This window comes from Equus caballus, chromosome 16 (assembly GCF_041296265.1).
Source record: "Equus caballus isolate H_3958 breed thoroughbred chromosome 16, TB-T2T, whole genome shotgun sequence".
Lineage (NCBI taxonomy): Eukaryota > Metazoa > Chordata > Mammalia > Perissodactyla > Equidae > Equus > Equus caballus.
This window is the reverse complement of record NC_091699.1, coordinates 12,564,455-12,577,294: the sequence shown is the minus strand read 5'-3', so window position 1 is coordinate 12,577,294 and position 12,840 is coordinate 12,564,455. Positions and strand designations below refer to the sequence as shown.

At 57.5% G+C, this 12,840-nt stretch overlaps 1 protein-coding gene across 1 annotated transcript; it reads left to right on the top strand.

The window, feature by feature from the left end:
* Positions 1–762: 762 nt before the first annotated feature.
* Positions 763–10,552, top strand: LOC100054787 (sodium- and chloride-dependent taurine transporter; the record flags this gene model as incomplete). Its single annotated transcript, XM_070238360.1, is given in 8 exon segments — positions 763–913; positions 2,035–2,269; positions 4,295–4,328; positions 5,070–5,204; positions 6,190–6,293; positions 6,414–6,538; positions 10,412–10,524; positions 10,526–10,552. Coding segments are annotated over 8 exon segments (924 nt in total), but the record flags the coding sequence as incomplete, so codon positions are not given.
* Positions 10,553–12,840: the final 2,288 nt, after the last annotated feature.

Genomic DNA, 12,840 nt, shown 5'->3' with positions numbered 1-12,840 from the left:
GGGAGCTGCTTCCTCTCGTGACCGCCCCTCATCAGGGGCTGATCTGTCAGCAGAGACGGGCCTGCCGCGTGCCGCCCGAGTTAGGAGAACCACCGCTCCGGACGTCCCGCCTTAGAGCCTGGTTTCTTAACCTTTTGTAGGTGTCAGGCGCCTCTGGGACTCTGATGAGTGCCCTAGACACGCCCCAGAACAAAGCACTCACACATAGACCCAAGTTGCCCACAGTTTCAAAGGGTTTATGGACCCGCTGAAGCCATTAGTGGACACCAGGTAGGACCCCTGCCTTGACTCTTTGCCCCTCACTCCTCCCCTGGCTCCCACCCCCAGCTGGAGGTGCCCACCTCTCGCTTCTCATCACTGCACCCTCCCAGCTAGTTCTCCACCTCCTGGCCTGGGTGGGCGTGGGGAAGGGCAGGTGCAGGTGTCAAGGAGAGGTTACATTTGAGATGAGTCTTAAGGGCTAACCAGTCCTTACTCAGATGGACAGACATGGGGAAGGCAGGCAGGCAGTCGGCACAGCTTAAATAAAGGCTTGCAGGCATAAAGCACCTGGTAGGTTTGAAGAAGCTGAGAGGGCACCCTGGAAGGTGATGCCAGCCAGACAGATAGGCAGGGCCTGGAGAATTTTCAACCAGGTCCAAGGGTTTGGCCTTTACCCTCTGCATCCCTCACTCGCTCTTTGGGATTCCGCCAGCTGGGAAGGTTGGGCGTGAGCTCCTGCGGCCTCGCCCCACGACAGCCACGGCCTGACCCTCACCCGGCTCTACTCTCTCTGCAGGTGCATTTCTCATCCCGTATTTTATTTTCCTGTTTGGGGGCGGCCTGCCTGTGTTTTTCCTGGAGGTAATCATAGGCCAGTACACCTCTGAAGGGGGCATCACCTGCTGGGAAAAGATCTGTCCCTTGTTCTCTGGTGAGTATGGGACAGAGGTCACCCGGGCCTGGTGTTCATCAATTCAGCCAGTTTTTGTGGAGTACCTACTATTTGCCAGGTACATTGGAGCCGGATGTGAGTCACTTGGCACTGTGCCTGACTGTAGGTAGCAGCCAGTACGTTATACACGTGACACCGCTGCTCACAGTAACTGCTCCACACGTGCCAGCTGTCCCGCCTCTCTGGGTTGTTGGAGGGTCGGTAAGCTGGCAGCTGCTTCGCAGCGCAGTGCAGGAGACGAGCACTCGGGTTCAGGAGCCTTTCTGTCTGGGTTCGAGTCTCACTCCCTCCTCCTGCCAACTCTTGTGATTTTGCAAAAGTCACTTAATCTCTTTGTGCCTCAATTTCCTCATCCATAAAATGGAAATAACATGCTTACTCTGTAGGGTTGCTATGAAGAGAAAATGGCATAGCCATATAAAAGTGCTTTGTGCACATAGTAAGCCCCGAATTAACGGTAGCTTTATTACTATTATAACATTGTGTCCCATGCCTAGTACCGAGTATACACTCATAAGATAATACTGTTATGATTATAATTGGCAGGCATGGGAGGATGTGTGTCTATTCATTCAGTTATCTATATAAATCTATCCATCCATTAATCCTTTTTTCCATTAAACTAGTTAATAGTTAGACCATCCATCCATCCATTCATACTCATCTACTCATTCATCCATCCATCCATCTACCTAATCTCCCAACCAACCACCATCCCTACATCCATCTAACAAATCGAGTATCATCCATCAATCCAGCACCCAAGCCTTCAGCTATCGGACCATCTAACCATCCATCCAACCAACCATCCATCTCTTCATCCATCCGTCAGCTATTCATTTATCTAACCATCCATTCATTGATCTAGCCCTCCTCCATACATCCTTCGATTCATCCAACTCTCCCATTTATCTAACCATCCATTCTTTCACCTCTCTATCCATCCAATCATCCATTCATCCTGCAAATATTTGCTGCTCACTATTGAAGGGTCCCTTCTGGTCCCAGGCCTAGAGACGCCAGGGCCTTGCAGATGAGTTTGTGGCCATGGTAGGGCTGGCCTCCCTCCTGATGCTCCCCTTGCTTGCTCATCCCTGCAGGCATCGGCTATGCCTCCATCGTGATCGTGTCCCTCCTGAATATATACTACATTGTCATCCTGGCCTGGGCCACATACTACCTGTTCCAGTCCTTCCAGTCGGAGCTGCCCTGGGCGCACTGCAACCACAGCTGGAACACGCCCCAGTGCCTGGAGGACACTTTGCGCAAGAACAAGAGCCTGTGGGACAGCCTCAACACCAGCAACTTCACCTCCCCTGTCACCGAGTTCTGGGAGTAAGGCCGGCCTCACTGAAGGAAGGAGGGGAGGGCGTGGGGTGGGTGCAAAGAGGACAGCCAGCTCCCTCATCTCCTCCCCAGGGGAGTGGGAACAACTATCTTGGGTTCGGTGGAAGGAGGGTACAGATTTGGAGATAAATCCATGCCTTTGGTCTCCGACAGGCCTGGAGTCAAATCCCACTTCTACCATTTTACTGACTGTTGGACCTTCAGCCAGTCACTGCCCCTTTCTGAGCCTCAGTTTCTTTAACTGTCAAACAAGGGGAATGAATCGTCCCTACACCCCTGGGATCTCTGTAGGCACTGTTTCCCAAAGGCAGGTATATGTACTTATGGTGTCTGAAAATGATGTATATTAGGAAAAAGATAGTGAGCACATCAAAGCTGTTATTGCCCAGAGAAGGACGCACACATGAAGCCGAGGTAGTTACTCAAGTGAAAGGGTGAGTAGACACAGTGAAAATACGTATCAGTTAGCTTTTGCTGTGTAACAACCACCCCAGACTCTAACCAGCGACCATTTATTTGGCTCATGGTTCTGCTGGTGGCAGTTTGGGCTGAGCTTGGCTGGGCAGTTCTTCTGGTCTGTGCTGGGCTCCCTCACGGGTAGCTCAGATGTAGGGCATCAGGGCAGCTCTTCTGGCGATTGGCTGGCTGGTGGCTGGGGTGCCAGGGGAAACTGGTGCCAATTAGTCCAGCAGGCTAGCCTGGGCTTGTTCATCGTGGCTCAGCATTCCAGAATCAACCAGTGGGAATGCCCCAATTCAGGAGCACTTTTCAAGCCTCTGCTTGTGTCATTTTTGTTAACGTCCCATTGGCCAGAGAAAGCCACCAGACCAACCTAGGTACAAGAGGTGGGGAAATACGCTCTGTGTCTTTATGAGAAGAGTGGAGAATTAGGGGCATTTTCACAGTGTACCACAGTACAGTCAATAACTACAGGAGTATACACAGAGGACAGACATCAGAAAGGCAGAATATGGAGACCTGAAGGCGGGGAATTCTTAGCTGGCGTACAGGGAAGTCCTTCGAACACAGTGCTTGGGGGCCAACCAAAAATGTATTAGTGCCTCACTTCCCTTCGCTCCGTGAGCTGTCAGACATGGGGCTCCGCACTTGGGTGCGGCCCCTCAGCCTGGAAAGAACTGAGGGAAGGCCTTGCGTGGGGGCCGAGAGCCAGGGGCGGGGACAGAGTTAAGGAAGGGGGTGATCCCTCGTCATCACGAGATGATGCCCCCTCTCTTTTGTGTGTGACTTTGCTGTTTCCAGGTGTCCCCCACCTCTCTGAACCTGGCGCAGGAGCAGGCCCGCAGAAGAGGGGGCTGCCCGCTGACTGGCCCCAGCCAGACTTCAGGGCCGGGGCTGGGACACCGTGGGCGAGCAAGGCTCAGTCGGCCCTCACTGGTGTGGTGCATGTCTCCATCATGACATGCAGGCCTTCCGTGTGTGCTCACGGGTCCCTAGGGCTTGTGGACGTGTTTTCCACTTGCAGACAAAGAGGCGTTACAAGCACGTTCATCCTCCTCAGCTTCCCCCTCTGGAGAGCTGAGTTTACAGAGAAAGAAATGCAAGCGCTTCATTCTTTGCTTGAATGGAGCCCGAGGCCACAGCCCTGCTCGTCCTCTGCTGTTCCTGGCACAGCCTCGCCGCCCGGGGCCCACCCCACCCGGGACACTGGCACTCAGCCGGCCACGCGGGTGCCGGCCGGGGCCTCGTTGCCTCGGGCATGGCCTGGCTGCCTGGATTCAAACCCTCACTCTGCCACTTCTAGCTCAGGCAGGTGCCTTTCCCTCTCTGGGCCTCACTGTCCTCACCTGGACTTCAGGGCACTGTCCTCAGGGTTGTAGAGCCGCCTAAACTGAATGAGATCGTGAATGGCCAGCCCTGAGAACCTGTTTATTTGATGTCCTCATAGTGGGTACAACTGCTCCCCTCGGGCATTTGGAACTCAAGTGACACGACCTCCAGAGAGACTGAGAACGGCCCCTTCTCAAATGCCCGTGTGGCCCCCCTGTTGCACAGGGGCCGTCCTCTGCTCCGCTCCCTGCTCTCGGAGGCCCGAGGGCTCCTGAGGAGGAGTTCACAGGAGTGATGAGGTCCTCAGGGTGTCAGTCCTCACCCGTGCCCTCTCCCCTGCCCGTCCCCCAGACTGGGCTCTCCTGGGGGGTCCTGGGTGCCCCCCCTTCCGGAACCCCTATTCTGAGTGCCCCAGCTCCCTTTCCTGGCCCAGAAGACATTAGCAGTGTTTGTCTTCAGAAATGTCCTGCCCTGCAGGCACCTGCCCAGGCCCCACACGATGCAGGTGGACTTGCTCAGTCCATGGAGTATGAGCCGCTGGCCTGATGCTCACCTCCCGCTCCAGCCTTCACACCGCCTCCCCCAGCTTCTAGCAGAGCTTTGTGAGTCCATCCAAACACCCACAAAGAACTTGCCTCCTTTCTAGAGCCCTGGGGAGGAACAGGGATCACAGAGGGGGAGCTTTGAAAGTAGGCTTAGGTGAAAGGAACAGGCCTGTCAGCTGTGTGAGCAGAGCAAATAAATTTTATTTTACTTCTAGTGAAGGCTTTGATTTCAACTCACCAAGAAGCCAACCCACTTTGGTTCACTAATACTTGTATTATACCCAGGTTACAGATAAGACAGCTGAGGCCCAGAGAGGTTAAGCAGCATGCCCAAGGTCACACAGCAAGTGAAACAGCAAGCTAGGCTCCAGACCCCCTGCCTTGGAGGAGATTCTTGAATCCAACAGCGGCAGGTGTTGCCACAGGCCCCCCTGAATCCCTGTCATCCCCCGCAGGTTGTCTACTTCACGGCCACTTTCCCGTTCGCCATGCTCCTGGTGCTGCTCATCCGGGGACTGACGCTGCCCGGCGCAGGTGCAGGCATCAAGTTCTACCTGTACCCCGACATCAGCCGCCTTGAGGACCCACAGGTACCGCGGGGCCGCCCGTCCTCCCTCCCATCCGGCGGGCAGGGCAGGGTGTGGGGGAAGCTAAGCGGGCAGCACAGTTTCTGTGGCTCCTCCGTGTGCAGATCTAGCTGGGCCATCAGCCCCTGCTCCTTTTCTGCTGGGCTGTGGCGGGTCGTTCGCTGCGCTCGGGGGCCTTTCCAGCTGTGTGTGGCCCTTTTCATGTCGAGCACTCCTGAGACGGGCCAGTTATAGTCTCGTTTAGGCGCTGAGCCAGGTAAGCGAAGTCTTCAAGAGCTAGTCTCCTCCTCTGACCCCGCCTCTGCCCTCAGCGGCCGGCCGGGCTGACTGAGGGAGGGGAAGAGTCGGCTGGGAGAGCTGCTGGCTTCTGGCCGAGGACGGAATTCAGAGGTGGTGGCCTCTTGGAAGGTTGACGGGCAGATTCCGAGTGTCCACCTCCTGGCCCCCAGCCACGTGACTGCAGGGGTTTGGACAAAACCCTGGGAGATTCACTGGTCCGTTTAAGGACCTTTGGTCCCCAGCCTCCAGTTGCCTCCAGGGGCCTGTGCTGCTTCAGGTTTCCTTCAGCACTGTCCTTGGATGTGCGGGGGCTTGGCCAGCATCAAGGGACAGCTGGGAAGGCAGCTCTGTGGCCATCAGGACCTGCCCGATGAAGGTTCTGGAGAGAGGCTTTACCCCCGTAATCAGTGAGGGAATTATTCCCCATTCCAACTCAGGGGCCCCAGGACAATATCACAGTAGTGGTAGCAGCCTTGACTTACAGGTCACCGTGTGTCTGGCACTGGGCTAAATCTTTACTCTTTGAACCCACAAAATAGCACTGGAAAGGCACCTTGGATTCCAGCACAGACGCTCCAAGTGCATTCGAGAGTCTGCACACTTTGAGGTGCAGTCCTGCGTGGCCAGGTGGCAGGACCCACGCCGCCTCCTCCAGGAAGCCGGCTCTAACAGCCCCTTCTCTCTCTCCTTGCCCCCCACACCCCCGTAGGTATGGATCGATGCTGGGACCCAAATATTTTTCTCCTATGCCATCTGCTTGGGGGCCATGACCTCGCTGGGGAGCTACAACAAGTACAAGTACAACTCGTACAGGCAAGTGTCGCGCCGGCGGGCCTGGTGGAGCTTGGAAATGCTGATGACGTTTAAAGAGAAGTAGGGAGCGTGGCTTCCTCGCGTTGTGAATTAACTTGCTCCCTGACGTGTGTGACTTAGGGACTGTATGCTGCTGGGATGCCTCAACAGTGGTACCAGTTTTGTGTCTGGCTTCGCAGTTTTTTCCATCCTGGGCTTCATGGCACAAGAGCAAGGGGTGGACATTGCTGATGTGGCTGAGTCAGGTATGGTGGTATTGGTGGCAGTGGTGGTGGGCACTGCCACCTAGTGTGTAAGCCGAGTACTGCAGGCATGAAGCCAGACCCCAGGGAGCTTTGGGGGGGGGGGCGAGCCTGGTTTCTGAAATGGACCCCCCCCACCAAGATGTCCCCCAAGTACCAGAGAGTACAAAAGCTAAATTTTAAGCACTTTCATTGCAATTTGGCCCAAGGGGCGGCAGGAACGTGGGGGCTGGTTAAGTTGGGGAATATTTAGCTACTTTCCTGTGGTCTTCCCCCCTCCCCCTCCTTCCCCAGCAAACTCCTGGTTTCAGCAACAGAAGCCACTTTCCTAACTGAGGCCAAAGTCGGCCACCAATTGTTTACATTGATCTGTTCTTTAAACAGTTAGGAACGAGCCCCTCCTGTGGGCCGGGCACTGGGCTGAATGAGTGAAATGGGAGCAGTCATTTTCTGTGCAAATCCGAAATCTGGAAATAGCATGTTAATTTGCAGAAACTGCAGGCAGTCTGTTATCTGCAAGGTGCCTTGGAACGGCCTGGGGAGTGTCGTGCTTTGTGAGAGAGGATGCCAGGCCAGGGCGGCTTCATGCTCATCTGCCTGCAGGTGCAGGACGAGGTATGACATTCGGGGACAACAAACATGGGCCCCCGGTGCCGCTGTCAGCAGGTGCCTGGGGAATGGGACCCGTCCGTTCCTGAATCACGAGGTCCACGGTTGCCTAGAGGGAGTCCTACTCCCTCAGGATGTTGTCAGAGCAGTGGACGGACAGGGCGATGGCAGGGCCCCTGCCGCAGGCCTGGGCGGGTCAGAGCCGGCCCCGAGGGTGAGGAGGAGGAGGCTGTGCTGAAGACACATGGGCTCCCTATGACCTCACGGTGGGCTCTGCTTTGTCCCCCGTAGAAAGCAAGGAGATGGCCACCAAGGAGAAGCTGCAGTGTCTGAAAGACTTCCACAAGGACATCCTGAAGCCATCGCCAGAGAAGAGCCCGGGCACGCGGCCTGAGGCCGAGGCCGAGGCCGAGGGGAAGCCCCCGCAGAGGGAGAAGTGGTCCAGCAAGATGGACTTTGTGCTCTCTGTGGCCGGCGGCTTCATCAGCTTGGGCAACGTCTGGCGTTTCCCATACCTCTGCTACAAAAACGGTGGAGGTGAGCCCACGCTAGGCAGAGAGTGGCACTGGAGGAGAAATTGGGGCCAGAGCGTGGGTGGCCCCTACCTGCTTTACACACCGCCCACGCTCCCCCCACCCTGCCCGATCTCCTGATTTCTCACGGCCTCTCCGCGGCTTCCTGGAGGCAGGCGAAGGTCCTGGGCTGAGGCTCCTCTTAGGACCAGAAGAGAGTAGAGGGTCCTGGCTCCAGGGACCACCACAGACCAGGGTCAGGCAGAGCCAGCGTCCCCACCGTGGCGTTGCCCTTGCCCTTGTTGGACACGAGGGGCAGTGTCCTGGTTCCCCAGCCACAGAACCCCAGCCCTGGGGGTCAGGGCTGCCTCAGCCTTGTCCATTCAGGTGAGGAGACCAGCGACTTGAGAGCAAGGGCCTTGCTCGGGCTGGTCAGGGTCAGAGCTGGGGTCTCCTAGACAAGGAGTCCCCACATGCTGGCAGGCCCCTCAGACGTGATCGTGTCTCCCCTCCGGCCTCCCCACTCTACCCTGGACATATGTGACGACCTCTGGCCCTTCTGTCTGGACTCCTCTGACCTTTCAGACCCCTGGGCCTGCCTTCCTCCTCGCTTCCCATCCTCACACCCGCTGCAGGACGAGCTCAGCAAGTCCACGCCTCGGCCCCACGCCTCTCTCCACTGCCCCCGGTCCCAGATTGGACCTTGGACATAGTTTTACTTCCCTGAGAGCCCCAGAAGACCACCTGCTTGGCAGTTGGCAGTTAGCACGAGGAGGGGACGGTTCACGCCTCCTTTGCAGCTTTTCCCAGTTCTGAAGGATGGGGAGCCGCAGGAGTGTGGAGGGAGCCTGGGCGGGGAGATGCGTATCAGTATATGAAACAGACTTTCCTGTGTGGACAGCGAGGTGTCTTTGTACGTGTGTGTCGTCGACCTAAGTTGCTTCTTCCCTCCCGTCCTGTCCAAGCCCTTGTCCTTGATTCCCCACGTGATGTCTGAAGAGCCCACACGATTATTTCTCGCATAAGCTTTTAACAAGCACCGTATTGAGCGAAGTAATTATCTTTGAACGAGGTAATTACTTAGCCGCAGGAGAGTGGGGTGGCGCTCATCCTCTGCTGGGAGAGGCAGGCGGGGGTGCTGGCGGCCGCCGTGTTCCACGTGGACTTCTCCCTCTGATGCCCTGTGCGCTTGTAGAGAAGGACGCTCGGGCCCTCTCCCGGGGTCTGGCTGGAGAAGGCAAAACTGAAATACAGAAATGGGTGCGTTGAGAACCTCCTCGAGGGTGGGGCTGCGGGTGGAGGTGGGGGCCCGGTTCACATCTGTCTCGCAGTCGGCTGGACCTGATCCCTCGCGCGGTGACGTTGACCAGTCAGGGCCAGAGCTGACGTGGGGGCACCAGGGGCCCCAGTCGAGGTGGAAAGGCTGCAACCTGGACTCTGGGGTGGGTACGAGCACCCCCCACCACTTCTCGTGGGGTTTTCTAGCATCGCCGCCCGAGGACACTCGGTCACCGTCGGGTTTTCCTCAGGCCGAGTGGACGCTGGGCTGTTCCAGGACTTGCCTCGCCCGCCACATTTGTGGTTAACGCTGTACGATGTACTTTCTGGCTCCACTTTATTTCCAAGTTGTTTTTTTAATTCTTAAACCGCTCATTTTGTTTCTGATATCTGTTTTAAATATCCTGGCCTCCAGCCCTTTCTGTTTCACATTTCTTGACCTCTTTTGTTTCAGTCGTGGATTTTACTGTATGTTCTCAGCCCAGGCCCCTTAGGCGTCCTTGTTTTTGCTGCTCCTGCCGCCTCCTGGACCCACCGGTCTCGGTCACAGCTCAGTTCTCCCCGGCGTCTTCTCTCAGGCTGGCTGCAGACAGGAGGGGACGTTTCTCTGAGGCCCTGGAATGTTTCCAGTCAGAAAGGTGCCCCCTGAGCTGATGGGCTCCTGTCTCCCCAACCTGCCTCCAGATCCCGGCAGAGGCCCCTCTGAGGGAGCCAGAAGCCCTTTTCTGGGGAAAAGGCATCTGCATCTGGGAACCTGAACACGAGAAGGCTCCTTGGGAGCCGTTTCCCGTTACCTGCCCCTCAGTTCTCAGGCGGGGAAACTGAGGCCCGGTGAGGGCATGTGGTGCTGTGCGTAGGAGGTGGAGGAATGAGGGCTGGAAGGGAGGCCCGGGTCTCTCGGGCCTGGGGTCTCGCACACGCACGCCTCGACGCTGTTCAGGGGTCTCAGATGCGCCCCTGCAGACGCGCCCCTGCGGGGCCGGCTTCTGTGTTCTCTTGTCTCCCACTCCTGCAGCGTTTAGGTAGAAACCTTGTGGTTGCAAACGGGCTTCAGTCCTCAGATAACCACAGCCTTCCCCCTTGGCTTCCTTCTAGCAAACATTGGCATCAGTGGCTCTGGTTTTGGGGGAGACCCTCCCTTTCCAAGCCGGCAGACTGAGTCCACGCTCAGTCCCGTCTTCTACCCGGATACCCAGTGTCCGGCCGGATTCTGGTGTGTGAGGGGGCCACTTGGGCTGAGTGTAGGAGACAGATGCTAACACGGGCCCCGCCTGAGCCCCAGTGCGCCCCACCCAAATGTGAGAGGGGCTGGTGTCTTCCCCCAGGCAAGAATTCAGACCTGGCTCCTCCTCCCTGCTTTTTGGGTTTGGGAGACCTGCCTCAGACCCAAGTGTCTTGTGTGAGCTCCGTGCTCACCCGGGCGGCTCGGTCGCTGATGTGTCTCCCTTCTGCCCCTCCCCCTTCCTCTTCCCTTCAGGTCCTGGCCTGGCCTTCATCGCCTACCCTAAAGCTGTGACCATGATGCCGCTGCCCACGTTTTGGTCCATTCTCTTCTTTATCGTGCTGCTCCTGCTTGGGCTGGACAGCCAAGTATGTAGAGGTGGAGGGACGGCCCTAGAGTGAGACTGCCCGCAGTGAGCCCGGTTCTGGAAAAGCCCCTCCTCTGCGCTGTGTGAGGTGGTCAGGCGGTCAGGCCCCTTCCCACCCGCACATTAGACTTGCAGCAACTGCGGCCAGCAGTGTCTCTGCTCAGGGCACCAGGTGACCGCTGCCTGGCCCATCATGGATAGTCCTCAGTGTCCTGTGCTTCCTGGAGCCCGTGCACAGGGGACCCCGCCCCTTGCTGTGAGACCATGACCAGAACAGCTAAGCACTCACAGCCTCACTCAGACCTGCCCTGGCCTCTGGCCGTCCTGGCTTCTGCTCATCACGTACATACCCCTGACCTATAACAAAGTCTGCTTGGGCCCTCGGGCTGGGCTGGAGCCTGGCCCTGTCCTCCATGTTGTGTGTCCCCTTGGTCGTGGTCATCCGCCCCTGCCAGACGAAAGGGCCATTCCCTGTGGTGAGCATGCAGGACCCTGAGGCTAGACTATGTGGGGAGGACGAGAGGCTGAAAGCCAGGTGGATGTTGGTTTGCTGTGTGACCTTGGGTACGTTGCTTGCCCTCTCTTGAGTCCAAGACCTCTCACCTGCCCCACAGAGTGGGTAAGATTGTGGGCAGGAGAGTGCATCATGGGAAACAGGAACAGAGAACAGTTCACATGGGAGAAGGCTCTGTGGGGACGTTCAGACAGGGCTGTGGGCACGAGGAAGGATTTGCCAAGCAGAGGATGCGAGATGGAGGGTGTGGGGCACGAGGCATTCGTAGACAAGGAGCTGTGACAGCGCTTGGGCAGCAGTGACATGTTCTGGGGCGTGGGCGATGAGGCTGGAGAGGTGATGGTGGCTTTGGGTGCCAAGCTAAGATCTAGCGCTTTATCCTGGGAGCAGTGGGGTCCATGTTTCTGAGGTGGTGAGACAGGAGACAAGGAGCCGGGAGGAAGCCTGAGCTCCACCCAGAAGCCCTCTGCCACCCCCGGCCACGTCTCAGATAAGCCCAGCCCACACTGGGGACCCCTCCCCAATCTGTGGCCACACCTGCCGCCCGACCCTCAGATGACACCCCTGCACAAGGCGGAGCCTGCAGCTTCCAGGCCTCTGTGCCTGCCCAGCCCCGCCCCCGGCCCCTGCCCACCGCTCAGCTCTTGGAAATTCCTCCAGCAATCCTGGAGATGCCAGGCTCTTTCCAAGAAAGGCTTTTCTTAGCTTCTCTCTTAACCTTGAGCTTGGGCTGGCTCCAAGGCTGCACTGTTTTGTTCTGGGCTGTTTTATTGTTATTCTTAAAAATCTGGAGCCAGGATGTCCTGGGGCCCTGGCTCCCCCTGGGTTGGGCCGGTTTCCTGCTGGGCAGGGGAATGGCCTGGAGGTGGTGCTGGTTGGGGAGAGAGGAGGCTGGGCACAAAGGGAGCAAGCCGAGGACAGAAGCAGGGGTGTGTGAGGGAGGACGACATGATGCCAGGGTCAGTCTGAGCTGCGACGGCCCTTGGGGGGTTCCTGCAGCATTAGATCATTGTGTTTTCTCAGGGGACACAGGCAAGGACCCCAGTGTTCAGGCAGAAGGCTGATCGGCCCTATCATTTCTTAAAATACTGGAATACTGGGCCTGGCGACAGATGAGTAATAGCTGCTGCCCTGAGCCCTCCAGGTGGCCCTCAAATGCCCCATGCCAACCCAGCCCCTCCCCGGGAATTTCCAGAATGCCCCTGCCACCCAGAAACTGAAGGTCAACTGGGTCTTGGATGTCTGTTCTGGTTGGTCAGTGCCACAGCAATTACATATTTCAGCCACGAGGAGGAGCACGTCCAACAGGTCACTAACGTGTCCCTTCAAAACTCAATTTAAAAATATCGTAGAACCAAAGCCGCCTCCTCTGCAGGCGATTGAGCCCCATCCATCTGTCTGTGCCCTGGGCCCCTCGACCCCCCACCTGCACAGGGTGCCGAGGTGTCCTCCCAGCCCCGAACTTCTCTCTGCGCCCGACCGGCCAACCCCGAGCTCTGTCCTGGGCGGATTCCAGCTGCGTCTGCGCCCCCCCTTATGCACAGAGCCCCGGGTGTTGCCCGGGGGAGCGCGCCCCTTGTCTCACCTTCCGGGCGCACACCTGCTGTCCAGAGGCACCGAGAGGCAAAGCGATGCAAGGGGAGCAGAGCCTGCCCTCCGCTGGTGTTCCACCCCTCGCCCTTTACCTGGGCCTCCAGTCTCCTCCTCCAGGGACCAGAGGGGCAGCCCAGATGAGGGGGGCCCCCGGGCAGGGCTGGGAGTGAACTGGAGAAGGCCATGGAAATCCACAGCAGGCCGCGCTCA